The sequence below is a fragment of the Jatropha curcas genome, chromosome 3 (assembly GCF_041381405.1).
Source record: "Jatropha curcas cultivar XTBG-Jc1 chromosome 3, XTBG_Jcur_1.0, whole genome shotgun sequence".
In the NCBI taxonomy this organism is placed as follows: domain Eukaryota; kingdom Viridiplantae; phylum Streptophyta; class Magnoliopsida; order Malpighiales; family Euphorbiaceae; genus Jatropha; species Jatropha curcas.
Genome location: NC_143153.1, coordinates 610,862 through 638,634, shown reverse-complemented (window position 1 = coordinate 638,634; position 27,773 = coordinate 610,862). Strand labels below are relative to the sequence as shown.

The following is a 27,773-nucleotide window of genomic DNA, read 5'->3' as shown; positions in this document are numbered from 1 at the left end:
TTGATTTAGTTGTTCCCAAAAATTAGAAACAGAACCCAAAAAATTACTCAGTTATACTGCACCAAAAAGTATAATATCCAAGTCAAAAACAAAACCGACTTCAACTTTGCTGCTAATTAGACTGTTCACTCATTTCCCCAGCTTTCTGTTACATCGAAAAGGAAAGAGGAGGGGCTCTACCTCTGGAGATAAAGTTTTGTAAAAGCGACCAACTTTCTCATGAGCACTTGCGAGGCTGGACAGTGCATTATTATCCTGCTTAACAATCAATAAAGCAGAACAGAACAAATTAACGTTTGCACCATTTTAATTATTAGGGTTTTAGATTTTAGAGTGCAAAATGGATGATGGAAAATATATACACCTGAGGTAGGTTACCCCGATTTTGCAACAGATAGAGCAAAGCAGCTTGTTCATCACCGGACAACTCAATTGGCAGTTTCCCAGTAAAATAGCCCGAAGCGAAGTTCAAATGTCCAGCCTTGTCCTGCTACAAAAAATGGTAGACTTTAATTAATTAGATATCAGTTATGGGAAGATGACCATACGTCAGATGTTTCTCTTATTTGAACTCATATTGTGCCCATGAACAACATTAATTAAAACCTTTCCGGATTAAGGTTGTCCTTTTTTTTTTAGGTAAGTTGGTTTTTTTCGATGCGCTTGAATGTCATACAAATGCAAGAATTGCATAATTAATAATTCAGTCTATGATGTATTTACCATCTTAGTACTTACTTCAGGATTCAGTTGCCCTCGCGACCCTATTAAAGCATCAACGAATTCGGCTCTGGGTTTCCATATTTTGTCAAGAGGCAGTTTCTTGGCATGGATGATTCTAGAAAATCTCTCAAGTAACCTGTATTTGTAGAAGGAAATGATAGAGAACGCTTAAGAAAGATGGTAAATTAAGAGAATTTAGAATAGAACTTCTCTCTTTATATTTCATCGATATGTCTGCTCAAACAGCAGCTGGGTAATATAAAGGTTGATGGATTTTATACGTACTAAAATTACAAACAACGACCTAATCTATACACAATTTTTTGAAACAAGGATTAAACATTCCTGATAACCTACCATTTGACGGTCAAAAATTAGAAACATGATTATTTGAACATACAAAATACATATTTAACTTAGAAATAAATATAAAAAGATGCCACATAGCATAAGAAAAAACACACAGATTCAATAATATTAGAACAAAAACTTTCTGAATGCTAGATAAACTTCAAAAAATTAATTTAACATTAATGGGAGCTCAGTACTGACCTCATTGAGAGGTCATGATCCAAGTTACTCAAATTTGAAGACAGTAGTCCTAGGAACATGTTCCTGGATTCTATATATGAGTCATTAATGTAACTAGTAAGATCAGTTTTCAATCGTTATGCAGCAAGCAAGGGAGATAACAAAAAGAAATTTTGGTTAGAATGAGACTTACGCTCAGCAAGGGTAGGGAGAGAGCACATCTCATCATTTCTGGAAATCTCCAATTCATAATCAGCCAATGGTTTAAACATCAAAACTGAATATGTTTTACTCTGATACACGAAAATATAAAAATCTATAGATTGTGAGACATTCATAATAATAATAATAACAATAAGATATCAATTTCTCTCTAATCCTCTATCCTTATATTTTTTTTTTGCTTGGAAGAAAAATAAAATATTGAAACAATAATATCTTAAACAGAGTTTTATTGAGAATCAAGTATTTCAATACCCGAGTCTCCAACACAAGCAACGGAAAGAAACCGTATCGTTCCCAGCGGATAACTGCATTAAAATCCAAGGCGATGTCGATCCTTAGATAATGTAACTTCTTTGTCCAGTTCTTCCTTGGACTGAAAAGTAGATCCTATACAATCAGGTGCAAATTTGAGTAAGGAATTACATCTTAAATCGGAGAAAACAGATTATAGGGCTAGATTAGAAAGAAGTTTAAAGGAATAACCAATTCTTTGGGATTTATGACTTCTTTTTCATCATAAGGTCTGCAAACAAATAAAACCATATGTCAGGAGATCTACAAATGAAATGAGACAGTCGATTTCAAAATAGGGATACATTGCAATAAATTCTCTTTATAGATATGTCAGCAATGAGTTAATAAGCTGCTCAATACATACATACCATAAAATACACCTTTATGCAAATTGAGAGAGCGTGTAGCCTTTCCCTGTTTGATGTTTTGCAAATTGACACTCAAATCGAATTTCAAAAACTGTTGATGAAATATCAAAAATATTCATAGTAAAATATATTTGAAGTTCGAAAATATAAATGTATTGTTTAGCATAGAATAGGAAATGTGAAAACAGAACCAGAGAAATGACATTTTAAATATAACTTTATAAAGGAAAAAGACATTTAAGATCGGAAATAGATCCATGCATTTCCGGGAATCATAGTGTATTATATACGGATGACACTGTCTCATCACATCACTATTTCATGTATTTATTCAACTTGTATATTGACTCCAAACAAAAGATTTTCTTCATTTCAAATGAGAAATGAATGACTGAATAATTTCTATTTGGATCGATAGAGACGCCAAATAAAAAATAAACATATTTATCACCTTGTCATACTATCCAATGCTTTCGAAGCATATACATTTCCCCCCTGAATATATATAGAACGCGGAAACCTGTCACGTATATATGCCAACTTTTTATTGGAATTCTAAACCTGAGTGAAGCACAGGGATCACCTTTGCCTGATACAGACATATTATTTGAGCACCCACAACGGTCTTACTCTTCAGTTGAGGAAAATATGGAATTAATGTAGAACCTATGAAAATTGTAGAGTCCTTAATATTCACCTCAAAGCGTATCTGGAGACGAGATGAGTCAGTGCCAAACAATATGGCCACAATGTATGGCACATAAAAAGACAGAAACAAGCTAGTTTACCCTTAAATATACAATTAACTAGGAGAAAAAAATCATTACGTCATAATGTGTTTTAAATTTGACTTTGACATAATGCAAAGAAGAAATATGTATATACAGTTTGAGGATATTATATCTTACAAGATGATGAAGTCAATCCTCTTGAACTACAATCGTAAAGAGAAATTAGCTATCTGAATTCTTAACACAAATGTATATATGACTAAGCTCATTTCTGCATTCTTGGTTGCCCTTTCCATAAACATCAAACTGATTTCCTCAAAATTCTATAGAGAGATTCCCGAATAGAGGCAGGTAATGTATCATACAATTTCATAAACTACTAAGTGGCTCAAATAAAAAAACCTGAATGGCACAGTACACTGTGGGGTCACCGCCTTCCTTCCATGACTCAATTGGATCTAGCCAAATAAAAATAAGCACAAAAAACTTTATCAAACTAATCACCAACACTTTGCAATCTATGTATAACGAACTAATTAACAACAATAACTCACCAATTAGCACATAAAGGCGACGCCTAGGATCAGTAGAGATGGACTTCAAGTAGCTTTCATTAAGCACGTCGTTGCTGATACTAGCGAGCGACTTTTATGAGTCCGGAAAAGAAATACGAGAGGGAGAGAGGACAGAGAATCTCAGTTACCACAGCGAAAGAAAATCAAACAGAGGTTTTCTGTTTTTCAAATAAAAACGCTAAAATATGAAAAAGCACGACAACAAAAAATCTGTCCAAGCAATTTTGGTAAGCTCGTATATATATATATATGATAAGGACTTCTTCAAGAAGAATCCAAACAGAGCAGGAAAAAAAAAAGAAAAAGAAAAAACTGGGCATAAAGAAATGTGAAACGCGGATATTTAAAACAAACAGACCAAGATATATATAGAATGTGAAATCCGCTTACCAGAGAGAGCTTTTGGTTGAGATCTTCCTCTAAAAACAGGAGAGAGAGATCAACTTCATACAGGCAAAGCCTGATAGCGCCAAGGAACAAATTAAAAGGCATATAACCACCACCGAAGGTAGTTGGGAGAAATCAAATCCACAAGATTAACGCAAACGTGAGTTCTTGAATAAGGACACTTAAAAACGAAAGATTAAAGCGAAAACAAGCGTTTCGTAGACTCATATTCAACCTCAACTCCGACTCCATAAAAAACGCGATTTATATAGACCTCTGTCTCTGCTTTTACCAATGCTGACTTATAACTTTAAGACTACAAACTCTACGCTAAAACGCATCATTTCATCCAGTAAAATGCAAAAACGAGACGCGAAAGACACAGCAGTCAATATATCAGAAAGAAAACCAACTCACTGCTTATCAGGAACTGGAACGCTATCGTCCGCCATTTCTGTTGAAAAAAGAAAGAACACATAAACAAACTATAAATGCAGTTTATCATAAGCAATGAATAGAGAACGAGTATGAAGAAGATGGACTTGGTGCTCAAACCAGTGAAATGAGAGAGACGAAGCTGACGCTGCAAGTGATTTCTTTGAGAAACAAGAAGATGAAGGGAGAGTGAACACTGACGAGAAATGTACCTGCAAACAATGGCACTACCAGCTGTATACGTAATATGAGCGTGGATAAGAAACTTCTCTCTCGGTTCTTAATCTGTTGTAACCGCCACAGGTGCATGGCTGAGAAGAAATTTACTTAAATATCCTTTCTTTTACTGCTTTAAACGCAACAAAAACTTGTGTTTACTGAAATAATACTAAATATTCTTGAACATTCTATTTGTTTAGCCCAATTATGTTATGATTTTGATTGCGTGAACAATTGGGCTGAAGTCTAATTTAGACTTTAACTTAACTCGGCCCGGCCCAATTACAACTGTTCACATCCCTGACCTACTTATCAAGGCGGGTTGAAACGGGGTATGCAAGCAAAACCGAAACGCACAAATCTATTATTTACTTGTTAACATATGTAATAAATAAATGGCGCAAATTATTTATTTGTATGTTTGTGGTGTTGTTATTAGGTGCAAAATGAGGAAGAAAGTTGACGATCGCGTTAGGACCTTGATTATAAATGGAGTAAAGACTAGGCATCGGTCTATGTTTGTTATTATTGGCGACAAGTCCCATGACCAGGTTTATTGACTTCTTTTTGTTTTCTTTGCTTTAAAATATTCTTTTCCACTTTATTTAAATCTATTTTTGTTTTTATTTGTTGCAGATAGTCAATCTCCACTACATGTTGAGCAAGGCTGTCATCAAAGCCAGACCCGATGTTTTGTGATGCTAAAAGGAAAAATTGGTACTCAGCAGGTTCTTTTAATTTTATTTTTTTTGCATCATTAGGTGTACATATTTTAAATTTTTGCATTTGGCATTTGGCATTTGGAAGTATCAGTTAATGTGGTTGTAAAAGAAGTTTCGTTTGATTATGATGCTTCTATGATTCAGCCACAAGAAAAAACGTGCAAAGCAGGCTATAAGAAGCTAATGGAAAGGGGGCTCCTTGATGCTGAAAAGGCTGATCCTTTTCTTTGTTTGTTGAAAGTAGAGTAATTTTTTATCGCTTATAAAGGGATTCGGAAGGAATACTTGGGAATACATATGGCATGTGTACTTTTCAGGTCAATTTCTTTATCTTTTCTTGATATAAAATTTTTCATTGTTGTATATTTGTTAATCTGTTGGTGATGTTTTATGTAGGATTTTGAAGCATTGACACCAAAAATTCTTGCAAGAACTATTAAAACTGTAGAAGGTGGTGGTTTGGTGGTTTTGCTTATTTCGCTCCCTTCATTTACCAGTCTGTGCACGATGGTCATGGTCTGCTGATTGTCCCTACTCTTAGTCTCTTAATGATAATGGCATATAACAAATACTGGACCATCATAGAATCTTTCTCATTTGAATAGAAATAGGCAGAAGTTTTTTTGCCATTCTCTGTTTTTCTTCAAGTGATGGATAAGGTTGCCAATTTCTGATGTTTTCCAACTATTCTTGTTCTTTTAAAGTCAATGCTATTAAATTTGTTAATGGTTGGTTCTGCCCATTTATTTATTTATTAGATGAGTGGGGCTAGGGCAGCATAACATACTAGGAAATCTTCTTTTGTAGAAAGAAACTGCTACCATTGTACCCAAGCAGGCAACCCGCCACAGAAAGTGAAATTAAAACTTGCTCCAAAAGCTTAGGAACAAAACCAAACCCAAAAGTTTACTCATAGTTACTGCATCAAAAACTAGTATAAGAATTGCCAAGTAACAAATTCCCAAGAGCAACAGACTTGATGGATATGGATGCCATTAGATCAGAAAGTTTGCTGCTAATTAGACTGTCAACTCAACCGTCCAGCTTTCTGTTCCATCGAAAAGGAAAGAGGAGGGGCTCTACCTTTGCAGGTAAAGTTTTGTAAAAGCGACCAACTTTCTCACGAGCACTTGCGAGGCTGGACAGTGCATTATTATCCTGCTCAACAATCAATAAAGCATAACATAGCAAATTAATGTTTGCACCATTTTAATTATTAGGTTTTTAGATTTTAGAGTGCAAAATGGATGATGGAAAATATTTAAATATATATATACCTGAGGTAGGTTACCCCGATTTTGCAACAGATAGAGCACAGGAGCCTGTTCATCACCCGAAAATTCAACTGGCAGTTTACCAGTAAAATAGCCCAAAGCGAAGTTCAAATGTCCAACCTTCTCTTGCTACAAAAAATAGTAGACTTTAATTAATTAGATATCAGTTATGGGAAGATGACCATACTTTAGATGTTTCTCTTATTTGAACTCAAAGTGTGCCCATGAAAAGCATTAATTAAACCCTTTCCTGATTAAGGTTGTCTTTTTTTTTTTTTTTTTTTTTTAAGGTAAGTTGGTTATCGATGCCCATGAATGTCATACAAATGCAAGAATTCACAATTAATAGTTCAGTCTATGATGTATTTACCATCTTAGCACTTACCTCAGGATTCACTTGCCCTCGAGACCTTATTAAAAAATCAACGAATTCGGCTCTGGGTATCCACATTTTGTCACGAGGCTGTTTCTTGGCATGGATGATTCTAGAAAATCTCTCAAGTAACCTGTATTTGTGTAAGGAAATGATAGAGAAAGCTTAAGAAAGATGATAAGTTAAGGGAACTTAGAATGGAACTTCTCTCTTTATATTTCATCGATATATCTGCTTAAATAGCGTCTGGGTAATACGAAGGTTGATGGAATTTAGTCCATACCTACTAAAAGTACAAACAACTACCTAATCTATACATAATTTTTTGAAACAAGGGTTAATGATCCTTATAAACTACCATTGACGGTCAAAAATTAAAACACGATTATATGAACATACAAAATATTTAGCTTAGAAATAAATATAAAAAGATGGCAAGTAGCATAAGAAAAATCACACAGATCCAATAGTATTTGAACAGAAACTTTCTGACTGCTAGATCAGCTTCGAAAAATTAATTTAACATTAAAGGGACCTCAGTACTGACCACATTGTGAGGTCATGATCCAAGTTACTCAAATCTGAAGACAGTAGTCCTACGAACATGTTCCTGGATTCTATAAATGAGCCATTAATGTAACTAGTAAGATCATTTTTCAATCGTTATGCAGCAAGCAAGGGAGAAAATATAAAGAAATTTTGGTTAGAATGAGACTTACGCTCAACAAGGGTAGGGAGAGAGCACCTCTCATCATTTCCAGAAATCTCCAATTCATAATCAGGCAATGGTCTAAACATCACAAGCGAATATGTTTTACGCTGATACATTAAAAAATAAAAATCTACAGACTGTGAGACATTCATAATAATAATAATAATAAGAGATCAATTTCTTTTAATCCTCTATCATTACTCTTTTTGCTTGGAAGAAAAATAAAATATTGAAACAAGAATATCTTAAACAGATTTTTATTCTTAATCAAGTATTTCAATACCCCAGTCTCCCACACAAGCAACGCAAAGAAACCGTATCCTTCCCAGTGGATAACTGCATTAAAATCCAAGGCAATGTCGATCCTCAGATAATGTAACTTATTTGTCCAGTACTTCCTTGGACTGAAAAGTAGATCCTATACAATCAGTTGCAAATTTAAGTAAGCAATTACATCTTAAATCGGATAAAACAGATTATAGGGCTAGATTAGAAAGAAGTTTAAAGGGATAACCAATTTTTTGGGGTTTATGACTTCTTTTCCATCGTAAAGTCTGCAAACAAATAAAACCATATCTCAGGAGATCTGCAAATGAAATGAGACAGTTGATTTCAAAATAGGGATACACTGCAACAAATCCTGTTTATAGATATGTCAGCAATGAGTTAATAAGCTGCTCAATATATACCATAAAATACACCAAGTGCTAGTGCATGGATTATGTAATTTAAGAAAGCGTGTAGCCTTTTCCCTGTTTGATGTTTTGCAAATTGACACTCAAATCGAATTTCAAAAACTATTGATTAAATATCAAAAATATTCATAGTAAAATATATTTTGAAGTTCGAAAATATAAATGTATTGTTTAGGGTAGAATGGGAAATGTGAAAACAGAACCGGAGAAATGACATTTTAAATATAACTTTATAAAGGAAAAAGACATTTAAGATCGGCAATAGATCCATGCATTTCCGGGCATCATAGTCTATTATACACGGATGACACTATCTCATCCCATCACTATTTCACGTATTTATTCAATTTGTATATTGACTCCAAACAAAAGATTTTCTTCATTTCAAATGAATGACTGAATAATTTCTATTTGGATAGATAAAGAAGGCAAATAAAAAAATAAATATATTTATCACCTTATCAAACTATCCAATGCTTTCGACACATATCCATTTCCATCCTGAATATATAACAGAACGAAAAACCTGTCACGTTTGCCAACCTTTTATTGGAATTCTAAACCTAAGTGAAGAACAGGGATCACCTTTGCCTCATATAGACATATTATTTCAGCACCCACAACGGATCTAGATTTCAGTTGAGGAAAATATGGAATTAATCTAGAACCTATGAAAGAGTCCTTAATATTCACTTCAAAGCGTACCTGGAGACAAGATGATGAGTCAGTGCCAAATAGTATGGCCACAATGTATGGCACGTAAGAAGATAGAAACAAGCTAGTTTACCCTTATATATAAAATTAACTGGGAGAAAAATAATCATTATGTCAGAATGTATTTTAAATTTGACTTTGACATAATACAAAGAAAGAAATATCTATATATAGTTTGAGGATATTATATCTCACAAAATGATGAAGTCAATCCTCTTGAACTACAATCGTAAAGAGAAATTAGCTATCAGAATTCTCAACACAAATGTATATATGACTAAGCTCATTTCTCCATTCTTAGTTGCCCTTTCCATAAATGCTTTCCATAAAAGCAGAAAGCATTAAATGTACTAATGTGGTAAAGAGCTTATGCTTAAAGTTACAAAGTAGAAGTAATTTTAAGGAACCTGAGATGATCTCTATAAGTCGCTCTGCTCTCCTCAGGGTGAGACAAGCATTAATCTTAGGGAGGTCATAACAATTCAGCTTATTCACCTACATCAATCCACCCTAAGAGAAATTTCCAGATCCCCAAATTGAAAAATTCAGGAAAGAATAAAGTCAACACAAAGTATTGCATACGTTTTAGGTAGTACATATTTCTGAAATCATATATGATATCTAAATTCCTTTTATGGCTCCCGTGAAGCAGATATACTTTAAAAAAGTGCTAGCTCGCACCTTTTTTTTATTTTTAAAAAAAATCAAAATATTGTTGCTCAAGAGTCGAGCGCACAATGCATCACAAGAGCAAGGAAGGATTTCCTAGATCATTGGAGATTCGATTACCATGTAAATAGGCTTCCTTAGCAAGCTAGCCTTTAACGAATTTTATTTACAAAATGTAACTAATATGTACATGAAGGCATATTCGCTTTTCTAATTGTCAACATAGAGAATTTCTTAAATAACTATGCAAGTAATTTTCATTTAAACATCAAATTGATTTCCTGAAAATTCTATAGAGAGATTCCCGAAATGGAGGCAGGTAATGTATCATACAATTCCATAAACTACTGAGTGGCTCAAACAGAAAAACCTGAATGGCACAGTACACTGTGGGGTCACCGCGTTCCTTCCATGACTCAATCGGATCTAGCCAAATACAAACAAGCACAAAAAACTTTATCAAACTAATCACCAACACTAGTGCAATCTATGTATATCGAACTAACAACAATAACTCACCAGTTAGCACATAAAGGCGACGCCTAGTATCATTAGAGAAGGACTTCAAGTAGCTTTCGTTAAGCCGGTCGTTGCTGATACTAGCGAGCGACTTTTTATGAGTCCGGAAAAGAAATACGAGAGGGAGAGAGAACAGAGAATCTCAGTTACCACAGCGAAAGAAAATCAAACAGAGGTTTTCTGTTTTTCAAATAAAAACGCTAAAATATGGAAAAGCACGACAACAAAAAATCAGTCCATGCAATTTGGTAAGCTAGTATACATGTACATATGATAAAGACTTTTTCAAGAAGAATCCAAACAGAGCAGGAAAAAAAAAAAAAAAGAAAAAGAAAAACTAGGCATAAAGAAATGTGAAACGCGGATATTTAAAACAAACAGACCAAGATATATATAGAACGTGAAATCCGCTCACCAGAGATACCTTTCGGTTGAGATCTCCATCTGAGAACAGCTGAGAGAGATCAACTTCATACAGGCAAAGCCTGAAAGCGCCAAGGAACAAATTAAAAAGCATATTATAAGCACCACCAAAGGTAGTTAGGAGAAATCAAATCCACAAGATTAATGCACACGTGAGTTCTTGAGTAAGAACCCCTAAAAACGAAAGATTAAAGCCAAAACAAGCGTTTTGTAGACTCATATATTGAACCTCAACTCCGACTCCATGAAAAACACGATTTCTGTAGACCTCTGTGTCTCTTCTTTTACCGATGGCGACTTAAAAATTTAAGACTAAAAAACCTAGGCTATAACGCATCATTTGATCCAGTAAATGCAAAAACGAGAAGCGAGAGACATAGCAGTAAATATATCAGAAAAAAAAAAACAACTCACTGCTTATCAGGAACTGGAACTCTATCGTCCGCCATTTCTGTTGAAAAAAGAAAGAACATATAAACAAACTATAAATGCGGTTTATCATACGCAATGAATAGAGAACGAGCATGAAGAAGATGGACTTAGTTCTCAAACCAGTAAAATGAGAGAGACGAAGCTGACGCTGCAAGTGATTTCTTTGAGAAACAAGAAAATGAAGGGAGAGTGAACACTGACGAGAACTGTACCTGCAAACAATGGCACTACCAGCTGTATATGTAATATGAGCGTGGATAAGAAACTTCTCTCTCGGTTATTAATCTGTTGTAACCGCCACAGGTGCATGGCTGAGAATAAATTTACTTAAATATCCTTTCTTTTACTACTTTAAACCAAAAAAAACTTATGGGTCTTGAATATTCTCGAACTTTCTATTTGTTAAGCCCAGTTACATTATAATTTCGATTATGTGAAAAATCCGGCTAAAGTCTAATTTAGAATTTAATTTAATTCGGCTCGATTTATTTATATTCTCTCGTTATCTATTAAGATTAGTTGAAAGAGTATTGTACAAACAAAATGGAAATGTGTACCGAAAATAATCTTTTTTTTATAATTAAAGTATGTTTCATCGTTCAATACACATCGGTTCAAATTTACTCAAAAACATAAGTGTCTTGCCATAATTGATTCAAGAGTGAAAACCGAAAATTAATAACTGAATAAAAATAGAAAATAATTAGATTTAGTTGATTTTCGATTTTTTTACAAAGCTTGGGTTACCCGTAGGTAGAATAGCCGACTTAAAGCGTAGGAAAACACTTTAAGCATTCAAATTACGGTATTCAGACGTCGTTTTTCTCCTTAGTGATTCAAGTAGATAGAACCTTCTGGTTCTCCATTGTCAAAAGAAAAAGAAAAAGAGCAATACCTTCAAGTTTCAGAGCCCAAGTTTTTCCTGTTTACTATTGACTTATCTAGTGAGCGAGTCACATGCTTGTTAACATATTTCATGAATGGCGCAAAATATTTATTTGTATGTGGTATTTCTAAAAAAAGTATAAATTAACAAATTAATTAAATAGAGAATGGGTATTCCTAAAAAAGTATAAATTAACAAATTAATTACATGACATGAAAAATGAAAACTGTGTTCATAAAAATAAAAAAAAAAAAAAAAAAAAAAAAAATTGTGCACCAGCACCACAAGCCATATGCTACATTTTATTTTCAAAAATTTCAACTGAAACATTAAAAAAAACGCTACTTTTACTATGCCTTTGGACATTTCCAAATTATTCCAGCAAAATAGCACATTTTTCTTCCCTTGTTCTTTCCATTTTGAAGCCCAATACAAATCCTATCATTATCATTTCCTGTCATGACCATTTAAGCCTAAATCAACATGCGGTAACTCTGGCATATGCGGATGGGGAAGCTCAGGCATATGAACAGAAGGTCTAGAAGAAGATCCTTCTTCCTGCTGTTGTTTGTCTCCATCTTGTGCTTTTCTTCCAGGAAATCTGAACATTCCAAAAACCATACTTCCAAAGGACTTAAATGGGTGACTCAATCCATCTTTAAATTTCAAAATGAGGGAAACCTCAGATATTTGCCAGGCTAAAGTTAGAACAATAACAGCTGAAAGAAGACAGTGAGTCACCATATTCTGTCTCTTCACGATTTTTAGCTCCTTCACAATCTCTTCTGCTATAATTTCACTGCTGCTACCATTTTTATGTTCTTTGAACCTTTCTTCATCAGCTGAAGGAGAATTTGCCTTTTCTTGATCAATCGATACATCAGATTGGTTAACTGAAATGCCCTCTTTCAGCATTTCTAACTGGCAATAAAGTAGAGATTACACAAACTTTTAATTCAAATCTTGAAGGAATAGTATAAGCTGGAAATTAAAGTGAATGTAATTGATGAATTAAACAAGAGATATGGAACTAATCAAGTCTTATAAAAATTAATAGAAACGTCGCCGCAGCTCTCGGAATCTCTGTTTTTGCATCTGACAAAACAACCGCCCACGGCGGAGAAAACCAATTTCTCAAGCAGAAAAACAAACCATTAAAGAACTCGTGAAGTTCAGACTAATCAATCAACGCACAAATAATGTACAGAAGCCATAATTTTATCAAATAACCGAATGATATTAGATTCTCCTGGACAATGAAAGAACAATAATGTTTACCTCAGAAAGTAATCTGGAGAGGAGAAGCTGATCAGTATCATCTTGTTTGTTTTTCTTCTCTGCTAAGAGTTTTTGAATTGCCTTATCGACGAGCTCCAACTTATGAGTTGAATCCATGGACATTATTGTGATCGGTCGGCTATAGATGAAGAGAATATGACACGCAATAACAGAGCCAGCAAATCAATTGAAGTCAAAAACTTCTCCATTCTCTCTCCATTGCCAAAGCTTATCTTGGTGGAGACGGTGACATGGCCACGCGGAACAACTGTTCAAACGTCACGCCGTCTCTAGCTTTTTTATCCTTTCCTACTTGACATTTTGCAAACTATTTTATATTAGTCCTTTTTTTTTTGTCCTATCTATCGGAACGGGTTGATTGCTTATGGTATACAGAATATAATTATTATCATTTTCAGTTTTTTGATAGAATTTTTATAATTATTAATATTAGTAACTATTTATGCAGAGCTGCAATGTGCCTCCAGCCTCAATTAAAAATAATAAAAATCTATTCATAAAAATTATTCCTCTCATTCACAAGTATAATCATATACTGATTTCAATTGTAAATACACATCAGCATTGTAATTGGGTTTGATTTATTGGACCTATCTTTATTGTTAGTTGATATAGAGACTAAATACTGCAATTGATTTTAGGAATATCAAATTATACTACAATATTTTTCTCTCAATTCTGTCTGTCTGTCTATAAATCTGTTTCCCTTCTCTCTCCCTCTTTCCCTCTCTTTCTCTGATATTCTCAGCTGCCAAACAGAAAAAAAAATTCAACAGATCCTAACAAGGTACCTTTGGTCGTTCATGATACCAAAGTCCGCATGTGAAACTAAACCAACCTTGTAAAATAAATTTACAGCAATTACAAGCATTTTTACAGCATTGATATGGAATATGTGCAAATCATTTCTAATAAACTGTAACTGTAAATGTAGGCTATTATACTTATACACAAACTGGATCCAGAACCCTGAAAAAGGCACCTCAAGATTGGTTAAGGAGATGGAACAAAAGTTAGAATGTTAGACGCTGCTCCTACTGGAAATGGTATACATCGTCGTTTTCCATATCAGAAAAATCAGTCAAAGAAGTTTCTGCAGCTGCTTCACTTGTCTCGCCAAGCTCAGCCTGCAAGAATGGTTGAATAACGCACATGTAGTGCACATCATTAGATGCTCAGTGACAATACGCGTAGATAACTCGTCAACCAATTGGATTATAGTCCATAAGATGTTTCTAAAATTCCATGTCAATGAAAAGTTTGATGATCAACTTACTTTGGCTTGGCGGTAACGTTCAAGCATCCGATGATATTGTTGACGTGCATCTGCAGAATCAACCATTGACAGGACTCGTGAAACAGCCTCGTCGATAGCTGCATCAACTTTTTGTCTGCGGAATACCTTGAGAATATTTTCATCTTCACTGTCATCAATGGGTTCTGCATCATGCCTGAAACCTCTCAAACCAACTCCTTTGCGTCTCCATCGTAGCACAACCTTTTCTAGAATTCCAACAGCCCAAGTTACCTTGTACTGCTTCCTAACTTGATAGCCTCTCACATGAGCCTGCCCAAAAAGAGATGTGAAAAATTAATCCACAGCATAAGTATCTCTCAAAATAACATGCTACAATCCATGGCTCATTGATTGTGCAAGTTGATACAAGCAAATGCTCTGTCTACAGCAGGGTTATTGAAGTATGAAAGAAATCTCAATTTAAAACATATATTGATATTTTTACAAGTAAATAGAAAGAAGAAAGTAGGAGATAATAGAAAGAAAAAAACCAGTACCTGTATCTTCACCACTTTCTGTCGCAATGCTAGAAAATCCTTGCGACCTTTCCATCCTCTATATTTCTTCTGAATAGATAAAGCAGCCGAATTGTAATCACGCGTGTTACGAAAGGCCAGTTTCGACATAGCTGAAAGCCTTCGAATATCACTGGCATTGACACCATACTCATCTATACTATTATCAGAGGCAGAAGCTTCTCTCTGTTGCCGCTTTCTGAAAGAATGTGCTCTGAAAGCAGATTGTATACGTGCAGCTGCCTGAGTTGCATTCCGGACAGCAGCCAAGATACCTTTAAGTGAAACCTGGTCTTCACTGGCAGAAAAATTATCCTTTGAGATGCTATCTACAGTTCTCTCAGCTTCAACCTCAGCAGATCCTTTAGAAAGCTCACTTTCTTCTATTGTAAGGGATGAAAGATGACTAGTTAGTGCCACCTCTGATAGATAACCTGCAAGTCCCTTGTGCCCATTATTGGCAGCAATTGATGCTGGGGTTCTGCCAATTGGATCTTGTGAAGTGGGATCCGTGACAGCCCCAGCTGATGCACCAGAGGCCAAAAGAGCTGCAACCATCTTTTCCCTGCGAGACAAAACAATTTATACCGCTCAAAACCTGTTCACATCTACTAACAGATTGTATGAGAAATAACTAATTCAAAGATGAGATGGATGAAAAGACTTTGGAGCATGATTGCTTTCTCCCTTCCATGACTATTCAGAGTATTAGCAATCTCCAACCAAAAATAAGAAATAAAAAATATGCAAACACACCAGATTTTGACTTTTACCTTCCAAAACGAGCAGCCCAGTGAAGAGCAGTCCATCCATTAATATCACGGAAGTTTACACTGACTCCATGACTGAGAATTGGACTCAAGGCCCACTCAAAGCCCAACCCTGCAACCATGTGTATGATCCCTTGCTCGTTCTTGGACAAGGTACAGCTAGGTTGATCTTGTCTTTCCTGGGATTTGGAGGAAAGCCACTGCTGCAATTTGTCTTTTAGAAGTTGTTGCAGAAGCCAATCAACAATGTCAGATGAAGTTCCACTGCCAACTAAGAGAGCCTCTATGATACTACCCCATGAATCATCATCGGTTTTCAATGTTCTCAGTAGATGAATTCCTGTCCCTGTGTTGTCTTCTTTCTGCAAATAGGTTTGGGACAGAAGCATCTGCACAAATCTGACAAGTAATAACAACTCTTCTGGACTCTTAGCAACTTCTGTTTGGGTTACATTGCAGTTAACGCAAGTGCTACTGTTAGGACGATATTCAAATTCTCTGATCTCACTGCAGGACTGTCGATTGCCAGAGGTAACACAGAAAGTGACCTTTCCTGGAAGGTGGGGAGGAGCTTCACAGCAGAGAACGCCTTCTTGAATTATTTCAACAGGCACCTCAGTGTCACCAAACATGCATGTCCATGTAGATTCTGATGGATTACAGAGAAAAGTTCCAACAATGATGACCTGCATCAAGAATCCAAGTCTTAAAGTTTGCAAATTGAAATTAATTTACAGGAAACTCACCAAAACAGCAGATGCATCAGGAAACTATATGAAAAAGCCCAAGTATCATATACTAGTATCAAAGTTATATTGAAAGGAAAGTGGAACTATTGGTTGAAAGTTCAATGCAACTTTTATGCAGATAATCAAATGTAAAGAAAAATATAGTTATTCTTAGTAAGACTATCCTCAGCAATGATGCTGTCTGGATTGCAAATGGCATCAATAAGAAACTTAGTTGGAACTTGGAAGATTATCATCTTTGCAAGTTGAATTCTCAAACATGTCTGGTCATAATAAGGTGGACTGGGCTTCTCAACCCAGCCCACTATAGGAAAGGATAGAGTTCAGTAAGGGTTTCAAATAGCCTAAGACCCTAGGGACAGAGATTAGGGGACCAGGGGTCATCAATTGAGATTGACAGCAATTAAGTACAGGCAGGTAAGAGTGCTGCTTTAAATGTGAATATTTTCTACTCAGAGGATGACCGAATAGACTTTCTATTCAACTACAGATCACCCCATTACATACTGCTCAGTGATTCTAACTTGTAACATTCACTTCATTGAGTATAGAAAACGCTAAACTGAAATAAGTCTGTTCTACAAAGTACTGGAGCAATGAGTTCATGTACTTTAGACTATACAACAGATCCATTATTGGAACTATAAGCACTTTTCCATTAGATGACTTGCAAGGTTGTCACAAAAAAAATATGCTATTTCATGAGATATACCTTTGTAGCCTCAGTGCTATAACCCCATTCTGGGGATATTTCACCGATTGTAAATTTCTGCTGCTCTGCAACAGTCAAACTTGAATCTGGTTCAATTGAAACCCCACGCTGACCTCGGTCATAAAGCATAGCATAGTACTCAGGATTGATTTCATGAGATTCCATGACAGAAGCATAAGCAGGAACTTCTTGAAAATTTTCAGCTTCTTGAGGTAGCAATATTGAAGCTGGGAATGTTAAAGGGATGCCAAAGATTAGAAAGAGTTTAAAAGATGCTTATAGTCACAATGTGAATTACCAAAAGAGCAGAAGGATTCATACGGTTTTTGACATTACTTCCATTGAAATGTAACCAGTGAGAGTACTCATTCTGTTCAGCCGCTTCCCTCCAAGAAGGCTGGGGCTTTTCCTGTTGCAAGCATTACTACATCACTGTTAAGAAAGAAATACTGAGACTGGCTCCCAGAATTCTGAATTAATTGACAATGGTCAAAAATAAATTATACAGTGTCACATGCACACAGAGTGAACTAAGACAAGATTTTGAAGATGAGGAGTGTATGCTGGTACAAATACCATACAATTGATCTAAGAGGATATCATAAATGGCACCAGATCTATATATTTCACCTGATACTCTTCACCAGATGAAGTTTTACAGGACCCCAACACTTCATTCAAAGACACAGATCCATTACTTCCATCTGCATACTCCTGTGAATATGATTGGTGGTATATGCCAGTATCACCTATAAAGAACAAAAGCATTAGTAGCTCTTTGTTGCATACTTTCCCATTTTATTTATTTAGATATGAACAAAAGAAAAAATAAAATAAAATAAAATAAAGGAGACATGATTAAGCAAAATTCCACATTGCCAAGGTACAAGAGAACACTATAATGTTAGTCCCTAACCACCCTGAAATGGTTAATGTTCGATAAAGTAAATTGTTAATTTTAGAAAACGACATAAATTGCAGCAGCATTATTCCGAATGTACAAACTCTCCATCTATAGTAAATGGTTTCTTGAAAGCCCCTATACAGCTTAATACTGTTTCGCCTATATAACAACATGATCAGAGAACTAAATTTTAAGCCTCAACCTATTATGCTCATTTCGATTGTTACACTATTCAATTTAGATATGAAATAAGAGAAAACATATAATATTTACCATCCGAACATACACACAGTTAAGAAAAGGGAAGAAATGATTAACACGCATTTATTGTGTTCAATCCATATAAATTACATAACAAACAACCTGCATCCTGAAGATGAACAAGATTCTTGATCTGCAGTTGCATCCCAACATTCTCACCATAGTATTGATTATTTAGAATATATTCTTGTCCATGTAGCAAATTAGGATCCTTCTTGGAGACTTCGCTTTCATATTCCAAAAGTTCTGGATCATTTGTGCCTCCTTTCTGACTGCTGAATGTATCAATTTCTTGGATGCTGTCCTCATTCAGACTCAATTGCTCCTCCAGCCTTCTCAAAAATTTACTTACTTCATCCTTCGCAGAACTAGTAAAATCTTCGGGAGTGTCTAATCCATTGTCCTTGGTGACAATCTCTGAAGTAACTTCTATAGAGCCTGGACTAGATGAATTTTGGTATGGGTCACTAATTGCAGAGGTGGAATCTCTATTCTGAGTAGCATATGATGTTGGACTCGGACTGAAAATAGAAGAGGACCCTGGTGATAACTGTGCAGCAGACCCAGAAGTGGATTTTCCCTGTAGACATAAATGTTACCATGCAAACTGATTGAAACTCAATCTATGCGGCACTAGTCTTATTGCAAATGGTTGAATTATAAAAATTTATTTGATACAAAGTTAGAGGCAAAGAAGTGAATGTTTTCCCACAAAGAGAAATTACTGGGTCATAGGGGATTCATCCAAATGCAGCAGTAGATAAAAATCCTAAAATTTTGTGATGGGAGGATGAAATTTTCAAGGGGCAGAGAAAAATGGTGATATAATTAGATCAGAGTTCAAGGGATTTTGCAATTTAATCAATGTGTTATAGTTCCATGGTTATCACAGTTCTAGAAAACAGGATGTATACAATGGCCAAACGATACCATGAACTCTTCCATTTTCACTTTCTGGTTCTAGAAACTTACCTCACTAATCTCTCTATAATGAACAAGAACAATGTGCTCGTATGCCCTGCCAAAAGGAGTAAAACGTGAGCAGATACAGCCTATTACATTATCAACAACTTAACTTGTTCACTGCAATGTAAAATTTAATATAATGGAGTATAACTCAGTGGATAATTTAAGATAAACTTTTTTTCCCCTTTACCTGCATAACACTTTCTACCTCACAATTTCACCAACTGAGTTAGTGACTCAGCAGTGTTTGGGACTACAAGAGCAGACATAATTGTGATAAAGTTTAGTTTTCTTATTTAATTCAATTCTTGTTCTTTAAGATAATATCTAGACATATTTTATATGATCCTTACATGGATTTTCAATATAGGAAAATTAAAATAATTGTTATAAGGATCTTTATTAATTAGGAAGTGTGTTTATTTGGAAGGTCAGATATTTTTTTTTATTTAGGATTTTTATTTACTAGTTAGTTATTTGGGTTTGTTCATAAATAGGGGTACTACCATCTATTATAATTAAAGAGTTTTTGAAATTAATAGAAGTTGTAAAGTTTCTCTATATTTGTCTCTCTCCCTTTTGGTGGATTCTTAAGGATTTTGAGTGAAGCTATATCTTTGGAGTGACTTGCCAAGATGGTGAATTAGCCATCTACCTTTATCGTTGCGCGGATCATCCGTAGTGGAACTCTTAATCTTGCCAAAATCATATTCTACTACATTTATCTCATTTGTTTTACAATTCGAGTTCTACCTTCGTGATTCAACCGTTTCTATCTTTTTCCATTCTTTATCTATAATCATCAATTAATAATTCAGCAAATTCTACAATTTTGATTATTCTATTGTCTCATAGTACCAAGTGAAGTTTTTTATATCAATTGTGAGTACTATATAAGGGTGTCAAGAAGTCTCTAAGATTACCAGATTGAGAAACTTAAAAGGTATATGGCAAAAAGAGTCACCCATGAATATAGATATACTTACGGGTCCAGCATCCAGTAGCTACGTCTCTGAAAATTTGGGTTTTGTTCTCCATGTGCATAATAACAATTTAAAGCTTCAACATTTCCAACCTAATCACGCAAATAAAAAGTCAAATAGGTAGAACTCCAACCTAGACACACAAAATGCATGAAATAGAATACAATTCATATGTTAAGCCACTAGACCTATCCGATAGAGGCATTTCATTTTATAGGGGACTATTTGAACATATTAGCTCAAAATATAAACATATCAAGAGCTAGATTCTTTTGCAATTCATTCAGGCATTACAGGAAGGTGCACATTCATGTGATGGTGGGCAGATATTTCCATATATCCATTTAACCAGCAATATGAATTAGACTTTCTATTTTTTGCTTTGAATTACAACGCGCCAATCATGCAGAAAGGTGAAAAAACAAGAAACAGGAACATTATGAGTACGAATATGGTTGTCGAGTAAAATGCTCATAAATAGAAGAAAATGATGAAAGGTTTCAGACATTATTCAATTTGCTTTTCCGCACAAAACAAAAAAAAAAAGGGTTTCAATATTTCAATACAATGAGCATGCCGCCAGGTTGGTTTCTCAACAAGTAGCTGCTTTTTTAAAATAACAAAACTACACATAAAAATTTGAAATTTATGGCGAGCCTGCACAACATACAATAAAAATGATATATTAAGAATTCATATAACAAAACTGAAGCAATTTATAAAATGGAACTAAATGTGCCAACAAATAGAAATGAAAAGAGTCTGGCTTCTTATTAAAGAAATGCTAATTAGAAGAATGGCAAATGCGTAAGCAACAAACCTTGAGTCGTTCATGTGCTTCCCCAACAGTTCTTCCATCCTTCTTTTTACGCCAACTGTGACCATCTCTTCGGAAGAACCTAAGGACCCTCTTGTTAAAAAGAAACAAAGATCCACCTGATGGCAAACCCATTGAGCAATACTAATAAGACAGCTGATTTCAATAACAGAGAAAATAACCAAATCATACAGAAATTCAATTAAAAATTACTAGTTGGCCTTTGAGGTGGTTCCTGAGTAATCTTGTACTTGTCATGATTTTGCAATATATAAAGCACTTCTACAGGTTTCAGCCATCGTGTTTGAGCTTCTTGAACCAAAGCTTTAATATCATATCCTGAGAGCAAAAAATGAATGGCTGTAAAAAAGGCCTGCAAAATCAAAATTCGTCTTTGGCTTTCTGATAAATAAAACGATTAAAAGTTTCAGACACCAAAAAGACCGCTAAAAGTTCCACTGTTTAAAAAAAAAAAATCTGAACAAAAACTGACACTGGCAAAGCATTCCTTATTAACCTGACTGCGACATATCGAATTCCCAAAATTTTAGCACAGCATGAATTGCAGAGAAATCACTTCATTTCACGACACTTCACTCGGTGCACACGTGCGAAAAAGAGCCGGTCACCGTTCCAATTGAAGTGTCGGTGCTGCTACTGATTGAAACCGTACACCACGGTCCTCGAAGCAGGATTCTGGATCAGACTTCGAGCCGGATCAGGTAGGAAGACTTGAACCAGTTGAAGCTAAGCGCGAAAAACAAATCAGGTAGAAAAAGAAAAGAAAACTTGTTTGACTGCAAATTTGAGCCGTACAGTTTGAAAGTCTGAAGAACTTGGCAGTGGAGCGAACACGAAGACAAAAACGAGGCAAGTAAGTGGAAACCTGGAAAGGATCGTCATCTGCTGCTTGCAAGTGTAAGGGAATCACTTTTACCTAATGAAGTGGCAGAATACTATTGGTTCGCATTTGAAATGGATAACCACATCCACATGTCACAGGCTCGTATCCTGTAAATTACTAAAGAAGCCTTGTATCGGTCCCTTGAAATGTATAGGTCAATCAAAAGGCTCGAGTGCTGTGGTGTTGACTTATTTGTCGCTAATGGTTGACTTGTCCGCTGACGAGTTGTTCTCAACTTTAAAGTCTTGGCCGTTGGATTAGGTCCTCATTAGCATCCAATGGTTGATGTAAGTTGCAACCTACCAATGTAAAAATAAAACCATTACCAAATGTTAACCCAATAACAGTGGTAGTAATATTTACAGTAGAACCGTTGCCAAATAAATATTCAGAAATTGCTACTCATTTAGTTTACAAAAATAAAATTTTCAATTAATTACGGATCAAAATTAAAGAAAAATTCAGTATTCGAGCTAATTCAAATATATTTTTAATTATAAATATGAAAAAATAATTAAATTGGTAATTAATGACCAATATAAAGAGATTAGTTATTAACTTGGTAATTTTAATTTGGTGACAATTTTCCGACGCTAAACAATGCATCGTGTTGATAGCTATGCTAATATTAGAATAAATTTGTGATTAACTAACGATTATAATTCTTTGTAAACCAATATATTTTTCTTCAATTGTTTAAAATACATTCTATATATTTCATCTCTTCAAATAATTAGATTAATAATGAAATCTTTTAACCAATAACGATATTATTGTTAAGCCAAATGCACCACTAACTTAAAACTCGCCCTCAATTCGTATAATTAAATAAGAGCATGGATTTTGAGATTTTAGACTTAAGTAAATACACAAATTCATCACTCTATTTTTTATGATAAATTTTATAGCACTTTACTTATATATTTTTATTTGTTGTAACACTTCAGTTTATAAAATTAGATCTATTAAATATTTTATTTAACTTATTAAACATCTTAATTTGTAAAATTAAATCGATTAAATATTTATTGTTTATTGTAAAGTTGAAAAATGAAAATTTATTATTTTAAAGATTTAATTAACCACGTTACTAAATCAATATTTTACATATAAAATTTAAAAATATTAAATATTATTATTTTTAATATAAAAGAGACATAAAATTGTTATAAAAATTAAAGTTAAGAGAGCAGAATGTCAATTTTAAAGTTTACCGGTGCTAAATAATTTTTTTTTTTTTTAAATTAAGGGGTTAAATTATGTATTTATGTTAAACTCAGCGAGGAAGCGATTTTGGAAGGGAATTTCGTCATCTATGTAGTCCTATGATTCTGGGACTGAAACCGACTGTGGCGTAGCCGCTGATTCCGCTGAATTAAATTAACATCTGTCGTCAAGTTCTCTATTTTCAAAATTGGGTTTGGTACTTGTAGAAAACGGCACGTGCTAAAGGTGGAGATTCCCCCATTCAATCTTTATCGTAAAACAGGAATATTCAAGACCACAAGAGGTTTCCACATGCGTGCAAGAATCAAATTAGACTAGCATTTGTACCTGGTGTTTGTTCATTTCATTATTAGGATATAGACTAGAACGAGAGAAGCATGCAGTACCAAATTTTGAAAAACAAAGTAGGTTTTTTCTTTTACGAAAGGGTAATTATATTTTTGGTGCTTTTGTATTTTTTTTTTTTATCGCAGTGTCTGAACAAAAATTATTAGTGATTAAGTGCATAAATCTTTTAAATTTTGCATTAAATGTTTTGTAAACTGACACTCAAACGGTTGAATGTATAATAATGAATTTCACTTTTTTTACAAGTGGCAATTGGCGAGAACAAAAATTTTTAAAATATTTAAATCGAATATCACGTGAACTTTATAAAAATTATCTCTTTTGACCTTCATTTATTATTTTGGCTAACAACCCAATCTCTTAAACAGTTTACCCGTGAATCTCCAATCTCCAATCCAGCCACAAAAATCAATATTCAAAAGCCATCTTGTTCAGTGATAGAAAATCAGTTTACTCACTGAACCAAGAAACCTCAACTCACCCTCAAATCACTATCTTTAAGTCACCGGCCAATTCCATTGCCTTTTCCAATTATCGACCGATGCCAACAAACTGAGCTATTATCGGCGTTGAAAGAGTCAATAAACACGTTGTTAAGAATAAACGCGATAGCTTAATCACTTAAAAGTAGACTTTCTTGAAGTTTGAATGAACAATATGGTGAATTAGTGAAAAACAAATTGCCTTAATTCAGATTATTAGCCTGAAAATAACTTTTTAATAGTTTATATATTTAGTTCCAATTTCTTTTTCCTCTAGACACCAATAGAAAATTAAGAAATTCAGAGAATATAAATATAAATTAATTGACCCTATAATAATACATCCACTAATTATCTAATTGCATGGGCTCAAGCACATAAATCAAATACATCCACTAATCATCCAATAGAATGGGCTGAGCCTAGTTCTCCCCAATTGGCCTATGAGAAGCCCAAGCTCAAAAAAAAAAAAAAGTGTCCCTCCAATATTCAAAGTTTGTGACGAGAGATAATAAAAAATATATATAAATAAATAAAAAGGCAGAGAAGCAGAATTGACAAGTTATTCATTCCTGATGAAAGCTGGTCACGTGCCAGTAGTCACTCCAAATCACAAATGGGACGGCGGGCGGGGACAGAATCCCCTGTGGCTTCATCGTCCAACTTCCGCCCCACACCACCACTCAACACTCTCTCATTATCTCGTCTTTTCACTCTCTATAAAAGCTCCTTCTCCAATCCATTCCTGTCCACTCACTGTATCTATTCTCTTCTGCTCAACAATCTCACAACCATAAAAAGACAAATTGCAGAAAAATGTCTGACTGGGGCCCAGTTTTCGTGGCAGTGATTCTGTTTGTGCTCTTAACTCCTGGACTGCTGTTTCAGGTTCCAGGCAACCGCCGTTGCGTCGAGTTTGGGAATTTTCAAACCAGTGGTGCTTCAATTATGGTCCATTCTCTTCTTTATTTTGCTCTTGTTTGCGTCTTCTTCCTCGCTCTCAGGGTTCACTTATACCTTGGTTAATAATAAACATTAATTGAAGATGTTAGTATCTTTTGTTTTGTTTAAGTCATTTTGAATTCAATTTCTGATGTATCAGTTCAAATATTTGTATTCTTTCAATTCAATAAAATGAGCTTTAGCACTAGCGTTTGTGAGCTGCTAGATGTTCGGTTGCCAAAAAAAAAAAAAAAAAAAAAAAGTTTTTTTTGACTCTATTCAACGAATTATTACTTATTAAATTTATTTAATAAATATCTAAATCAAGCTCGAACTTTAAATAAATATGAGTAAACTCGTCTTATTTACAGAGTAAATAAATCGAATCCAAATTAAATTGAAATTTAGATTTTAAAACTCGAATTAAACTTTAATTTAAGTTTAAGTTTGAACTATTATTGCTATATAATGGATGACGATATGTTAAAATATTTGTTGGTACTTTTATAAGCAACATTTTTCTTCATATATTCAAGGAACTCCTATTTATCCAATAATATAAAAATTTGAAAGTTTAAAGATGAGCAATTGGTCAGGCAAGAAAACCCTTGGAAATAAGACGAAAATGCCCATCTAACAACTCCATGAGAAATGAAAATGTTTCTTGTCCATCTGGCTTGCAATCAAAGGACCGAACGGAAAAAAGAATGCCCAAATTAAGAAGATGAACAAAATGATAATGGTTTACTAAAATGTAATTAACAGAAATATACTAATTCTAAAAGAAGAAGCAAAACGAATAAAGCTGACACGTGTCCTCGCCACTGTATTTAAACCAAATTCCAGAACACACCGAATATGACATTTAAAGGTAATAATATTATTCTTTTTCATGGCAAATTAACTTTTCTTCTTGTTCTTGTTCTTCTTCTTTACAGATATATTGTCCTCTTCTTTTTATATATTCCTTCCTTCCTCAGCAACCCCAGCTCAGATCAGATCACTTAACTTCGATCTTTATACATACTTGTAAACATTTAAGAAATTTCTTGATAGCAAGAAACTATGGCAGACTGGGGGCCAGTGGTGATAGCTGTGGTGCTTTTTGTGCTCTTAAGTCCAGGATTGCTATTTCAGTTGCCTGGCAGGGGAAGAATTGTTGAGTTTGGGAATATGCAAACAAGTGGGCTTTCTATTTTGGTCCATACAGTTATCTTCTTTGGTCTTATTACCATTTTCCTTATAGCTATTGGTGTTCATATTTACACTGGATAGCTGTCTAGCTAAATATATATATATATATATATATATAGCTGTGTTATTGTACTTGTTCTCAAGTTAAACTTCATTGTTCATCTTTTTTTTTTTTTTTTCGTTTTAAGTGTCTAATTCTCTCTCTATCTTTCTTCTGTATTGGTTTTTATCTTGATTCTGATTGGTTACTTAATTAGTTTCTGGTGGTGTAAAATTGATTGAATTTTTAATAAGTGATTTAATTTATTATGCTAGGTAGCAATTTGCTAGCTCTTGCTACGTAGTCCATTTTTTTCCCCCATAAAGTTGATACTTCCACATATTTGGGATAGCATAGGAGATATAGGTCGACGCATTAAATTTTTATTTAATCCAATGAATTTTTGAAGGATCACTATATAAGAAAAATTAAGAAATAGAACCACCTAATTAAAAAATAGAACCACCTAATCTTTTTGTAATACAATGAATTATTTATAAATTTTCGTTCTCAATCCGTAATCAATATGAACTTGAGATTTACTTTCTTCATAACTCTTGACGAATTTTGATTAATTGAAGATATCTTATAGAAATGTTAACATTTCCCTCTCAATTGTTAAACGTTAATCTTCTTATGTACATAAATTTGAAGTAATTATTTATGAAATACAGTAATTTTGTTAATCTTTGTTTAATAATTTATTTAATTATAATACAGTTATGAGTTATCAATAGATTGATTTTTATGAACTCTTTCAGCTTTTCCATTACGGTTTTAATGTTGAAATATTAAAAAAGAAGTGACAATTTTAAATTTAAAGTTTACTATTTTATAAATAAAATTTATTTCGATATACAGTTATTCCACTACTCAACAACTTGATTTTATACATTTTTCTATTTTCTAAGAGAGGCAAAAATCCTACCTCATGCCGCCCTGACAGAATGTCCATAATCGTGCCACGTAGACATCACCGCCATCGCCGTCGGCAGAGCTTATCTTGACCAGCTGGATTAATAATGCACAACGGACCAACGTTATGCATGACTCACTATATCCATGAGTTTGAATAAGAATGCCACGTCAAGTTCTAAGATTAAATTATTACTTATTAAAGACTATTAATTTATCGAAAACATTTATGGTACGATTATTATCTGCACCAAACCAAGTAAATTTTAAATATTTATTCAACAAAGAAAAAAGGAAAAGCGAACAATTTTTTAAATAATCTTTTTAATTAATTTAGTGTATAAATAGTCCTGAATAAACATAAAAGGTTCAATTAATTAAACAATAAGATTAAATGGGTAGCCAAAAAGTCTAAAGTAGGTTTTAAAAATCAATTTCATTGGCAATTCCATTAAAAATAAATCATTCAATAATGTAATTTGTTTGTTTAAAAATAAATTTCAATCAATTCTTCCATCTTATCCTGACCCAATGAAGGAAG

At 34.1% G+C, this 27,773-nt stretch overlaps 6 protein-coding genes and 1 pseudogene across 13 annotated transcripts; 3 read left to right on the top strand and 4 right to left on the bottom strand.

Annotated features, from left to right (window-relative positions):
• LOC149497281 (uncharacterized) lies at nt 1–4,568 on the bottom strand. 7 transcript variants are annotated; one of them, XM_089718788.1, is made up of 13 exons: nt 4,390–4,525; nt 4,252–4,288; nt 3,838–3,907; nt 3,427–3,517; nt 2,725–3,330; nt 2,593–2,636; nt 1,963–2,002; nt 1,732–1,866; nt 1,448–1,547; nt 1,276–1,345; nt 739–859; nt 365–490; nt 1–258 (listed from the first exon to the last, which is right to left on the bottom strand). In XM_089718788.1, the coding sequence occupies exons 6-13, from the start codon at nt 2,598–2,600 to the stop codon at nt 130–132; spliced, it is 729 nt and encodes a 242-aa protein (XP_089574914.1). In that variant the 5' UTR covers nt 2,601–2,636; nt 2,725–3,330; nt 3,427–3,517; nt 3,838–3,907; nt 4,252–4,288; nt 4,390–4,525; the 3' UTR covers nt 1–129. The 7 variants fall into 7 exon arrangements, with proteins under 7 accessions (XP_089574914.1, XP_089574915.1, XP_089574913.1 ...); XM_089718789.1 differs by having other exon boundaries at nt 2,593–3,330; nt 4,482–4,568; XM_089718787.1 differs by having other exon boundaries at nt 2,593–3,330.
• Nucleotides 4,569–4,934: 366 nt separating this feature from the next.
• Nucleotides 4,935–5,735, top strand: LOC149497280 (RNA cytidine acetyltransferase 2-like; annotated as a pseudogene).
• Nucleotides 5,736–5,928: 193 nt separating this feature from the next.
• LOC149497279 (uncharacterized) lies at nt 5,929–11,291 on the bottom strand. The gene is made up of 14 exons (XM_089718793.1): nt 11,142–11,291; nt 11,004–11,040; nt 10,591–10,651; nt 10,167–10,257; nt 10,018–10,073; nt 8,850–8,969; nt 8,722–8,765; nt 8,084–8,123; nt 7,853–7,987; nt 7,577–7,676; nt 7,405–7,474; nt 6,870–6,990; nt 6,488–6,613; nt 5,929–6,368 (listed from the first exon to the last, which is right to left on the bottom strand). Exons 2-14 carry the CDS (start codon nt 11,036–11,038, stop codon nt 6,243–6,245), a joined length of 1,125 nt encoding a protein of 374 aa, XP_089574919.1. The 5' UTR covers nt 11,039–11,040; nt 11,142–11,291; the 3' UTR covers nt 5,929–6,242.
• Nucleotides 11,292–12,058: 767 nt separating this feature from the next.
• On the bottom strand, nt 12,059–13,479 carry LOC149497278 (uncharacterized). The gene is made up of 2 exons (XM_089719031.1): nt 13,186–13,479; nt 12,059–12,828 (listed from the first exon to the last, which is right to left on the bottom strand). The coding sequence occupies exons 1-2, from the start codon at nt 13,306–13,308 to the stop codon at nt 12,355–12,357; spliced, it is 597 nt and encodes a 198-aa protein (XP_089575157.1). The 5' UTR covers nt 13,309–13,479; the 3' UTR covers nt 12,059–12,354.
• Nucleotides 13,480–14,029: 550 nt separating this feature from the next.
• On the bottom strand, nt 14,030–22,076 carry LOC149497277 (Calmodulin-binding transcription activator protein with CG-1 and Ankyrin domain). Of its 2 annotated transcripts, none has more exons than XM_089719030.1 (13): nt 21,698–22,076; nt 21,394–21,519; nt 21,184–21,299; nt 20,367–20,455; nt 19,387–19,432; nt 18,517–18,994; nt 17,880–17,998; nt 17,586–17,658; nt 17,250–17,476; nt 15,792–16,474; nt 15,001–15,583; nt 14,483–14,773; nt 14,030–14,333 (listed from the first exon to the last, which is right to left on the bottom strand). In XM_089719030.1, exons 1-13 carry the CDS (start codon nt 21,708–21,710, stop codon nt 14,241–14,243), a joined length of 2,937 nt encoding a protein of 978 aa, XP_089575156.1. In that variant the 5' UTR covers nt 21,711–22,076; the 3' UTR covers nt 14,030–14,240. The 2 variants fall into 2 exon arrangements, with proteins under 2 accessions (XP_089575156.1, XP_089575155.1); XM_089719029.1 differs by having other exon boundaries at nt 17,571–17,658; nt 21,698–22,075.
• Nucleotides 22,077–24,714: 2,638 nt separating this feature from the next.
• On the top strand, nt 24,715–25,291 carry LOC149497276 (uncharacterized). Its single transcript, XM_089718686.1, has one exon. The coding sequence runs from the start codon at nt 24,958–24,960 to the stop codon at nt 25,165–25,167; it is 210 nt and encodes a 69-aa protein (XP_089574812.1). The 5' UTR covers nt 24,715–24,957; the 3' UTR covers nt 25,168–25,291.
• A 644-nt stretch (nt 25,292–25,935) lies between these two features.
• LOC149497275 (uncharacterized) lies at nt 25,936–26,452 on the top strand. The gene has a single exon (XM_089718685.1). The coding sequence runs from the start codon at nt 26,149–26,151 to the stop codon at nt 26,356–26,358; it is 210 nt and encodes a 69-aa protein (XP_089574811.1). The 5' UTR covers nt 25,936–26,148; the 3' UTR covers nt 26,359–26,452.
• The last annotated feature ends 1,321 nt before the right edge of the window (nt 26,453–27,773 follow it).

Bases quoted from the DNA above. Each gene is read 5' to 3' on its own strand.
- LOC149497281 (XM_089718784.1), bottom strand. From the start codon at position 2,022: ATGGTTTTATTTGTTTGCAGACCTTATGATGAAAAAGAAGTCATAAAT. The intron at 1,548-1,731 runs GTATTGAAATAC...TTCGTGTATCAG, and splicing joins TGCTTGTGTTGGAGACTCGG to AGTAAAACATATTCAGTTTT. The intron at 491-738 runs GTAAGTACTAAG...CATTTTTTGTAG, and splicing joins GAGGGCAACTGAATCCTGAA to CAGGACAAGGCTGGACATTT.
- LOC149497277 (XM_089719029.1), bottom strand. The intron at 18,995-19,386 runs GTAAGTTTCTAG...TTATGTCTACAG, and splicing joins ATTATAGAGAGATTAGTGAG to GGAAAATCCACTTCTGGGTC. The intron at 17,659-17,879 runs GTGAAATATATA...TGCTTGCAACAG, and splicing joins CATCTGGTGAAGAGTATCAG to GAAAAGCCCCAGCCTTCTTG.
- LOC149497276 (XM_089718686.1), top strand. From the start codon at position 24,958: ATGTCTGACTGGGGCCCAGTTTTCGTGGCAGTGATTCTGTTTGTGCTC.
- LOC149497275 (XM_089718685.1), top strand. From the start codon at position 26,149: ATGGCAGACTGGGGGCCAGTGGTGATAGCTGTGGTGCTTTTTGTGCTC.
- LOC149497278 (XM_089719031.1), bottom strand. From the start codon at position 13,308: ATGTCCATGGATTCAACTCATAAGTTGGAGCTCGTCGATAAGGCAATT. The intron at 12,829-13,185 runs GTAAACATTATT...CTTTATTGCCAG, and splicing joins TCTCCAGATTACTTTCTGAG to TTAGAAATGCTGAAAGAGGG.
- LOC149497279 (XM_089718793.1), bottom strand. From the start codon at position 11,038: ATGGCGGACGATAGAGTTCCAGTTCCTGATAAGCA. The intron at 7,988-8,083 runs GTTATCCCTTTA...CTGATTGTATAG, and splicing joins TCATAAACCCCAAAAAATTG to GATCTACTTTTCAGTCCAAG. The intron at 6,991-7,404 runs GTCAGTACTGAG...ACACAAATACAG, and splicing joins GATCATGACCTCACAATGTG to GTTACTTGAGAGATTTTCTA.